At 40.7% G+C, this 838-nt stretch overlaps 2 protein-coding genes across 5 annotated transcripts in view; one reads left to right on the top strand and one right to left on the bottom strand.

Moving 5' to 3' along the window:
- GTF3C3 (general transcription factor IIIC subunit 3) overlaps positions 1–838 on the bottom strand; it is a 79367-nt gene that overhangs the window by 31834 nt on the left and 46695 nt on the right. The gene's annotated exons all lie outside the window — the stretch shown is intronic.
- The window catches only part of CCDC150 (coiled-coil domain containing 150), a 37367-nt gene that overhangs the window by 32256 nt on the left and 4273 nt on the right, over positions 1–838 (top strand). For all 3 annotated transcript variants that reach the window (XM_025209946.1, XM_025209944.1, XM_025209945.1), the window contains one exon: positions 218–304. In XM_025209946.1, coding sequence (XP_025065731.1) covers positions 218–304 — 87 coding nt within the window. The remainder of the gene's footprint in view (positions 1–217; positions 305–838) is intronic.

Raw genomic sequence — 838 nt, 5'->3', positions numbered from 1 at the left:
CTTTCCCTATACCTGCCTGTTGGAGCATGGATGGTAGTTTGCTGTGCAGTTTAGGATCTGACTTGCAGGGAAGGACAAAGGGAAAGATTTTTTTTTTTTTTAATTCAGATTTCCAATCTGGAGTCCTGGCTTTTTTATTACACGAGTTGGATATTTTTATGCCCTACTTCAGAAGAATAAAGGGAGGCATCCCTGTGACACTTTTTTCCTTGTGTAGAGCCTGGAAGAAACAGTCAAACACCTGAAGAAATGCAAAGAGGAAACTGAGAAGAAACTGAAAGAAGCCAGTGTAGAGTCAGAACAGGCAAGTACAATGCCAAGAAAGAATTCTATCTTTCTGATAGAATTGGCTCCGAGTTGTCATCCATAGTGGATAGGGCTGTCTACATCTTAAGAGGTGGGATTTTTGTTAGGTGGGAATAAAGATGCATCCCCATTTAATTTCACCCTGTATGACTGATTCTCAACCAGGGTGCCACATAGCCCTGGGGTGCCTTGAGATCCTTTCAAGGGTGTTACAAGATGCCACACAATGTTAGTACTATTAATTTACAAACATGATTCATAAAATAAGCTCAGAGATTTCCAATATAAATCCATAGTGGTAATCAGAGTTCTTTGCCTATTTTTCTGTAGGCAAAAGAAGGAGTGAAAACCAGAGCTGGCAGTTCCAAGGGGTGTCTTCAGTCTCAAAAGACGTGCCTCAAGTCTTAAAAGATTGAGAACCTCTGTCCTATATATCAGTTACCCCATAGTAGAAGACATTTTTCAGTTTAGAGTTCTTAGTATCCTGCACAGGCCATTTGGTAACAGGAAGGTCTTACCACAGCTTGAGGTT

Source organism: Alligator sinensis, unplaced genomic scaffold, assembly GCF_000455745.1.
Source record: "Alligator sinensis unplaced genomic scaffold, ASM45574v1 scaffold784_1, whole genome shotgun sequence".
NCBI classification, from domain to species: domain Eukaryota; kingdom Metazoa; phylum Chordata; order Crocodylia; family Alligatoridae; genus Alligator; species Alligator sinensis.
This window is presented reverse-complemented; position numbering and strand designations above follow the sequence as displayed.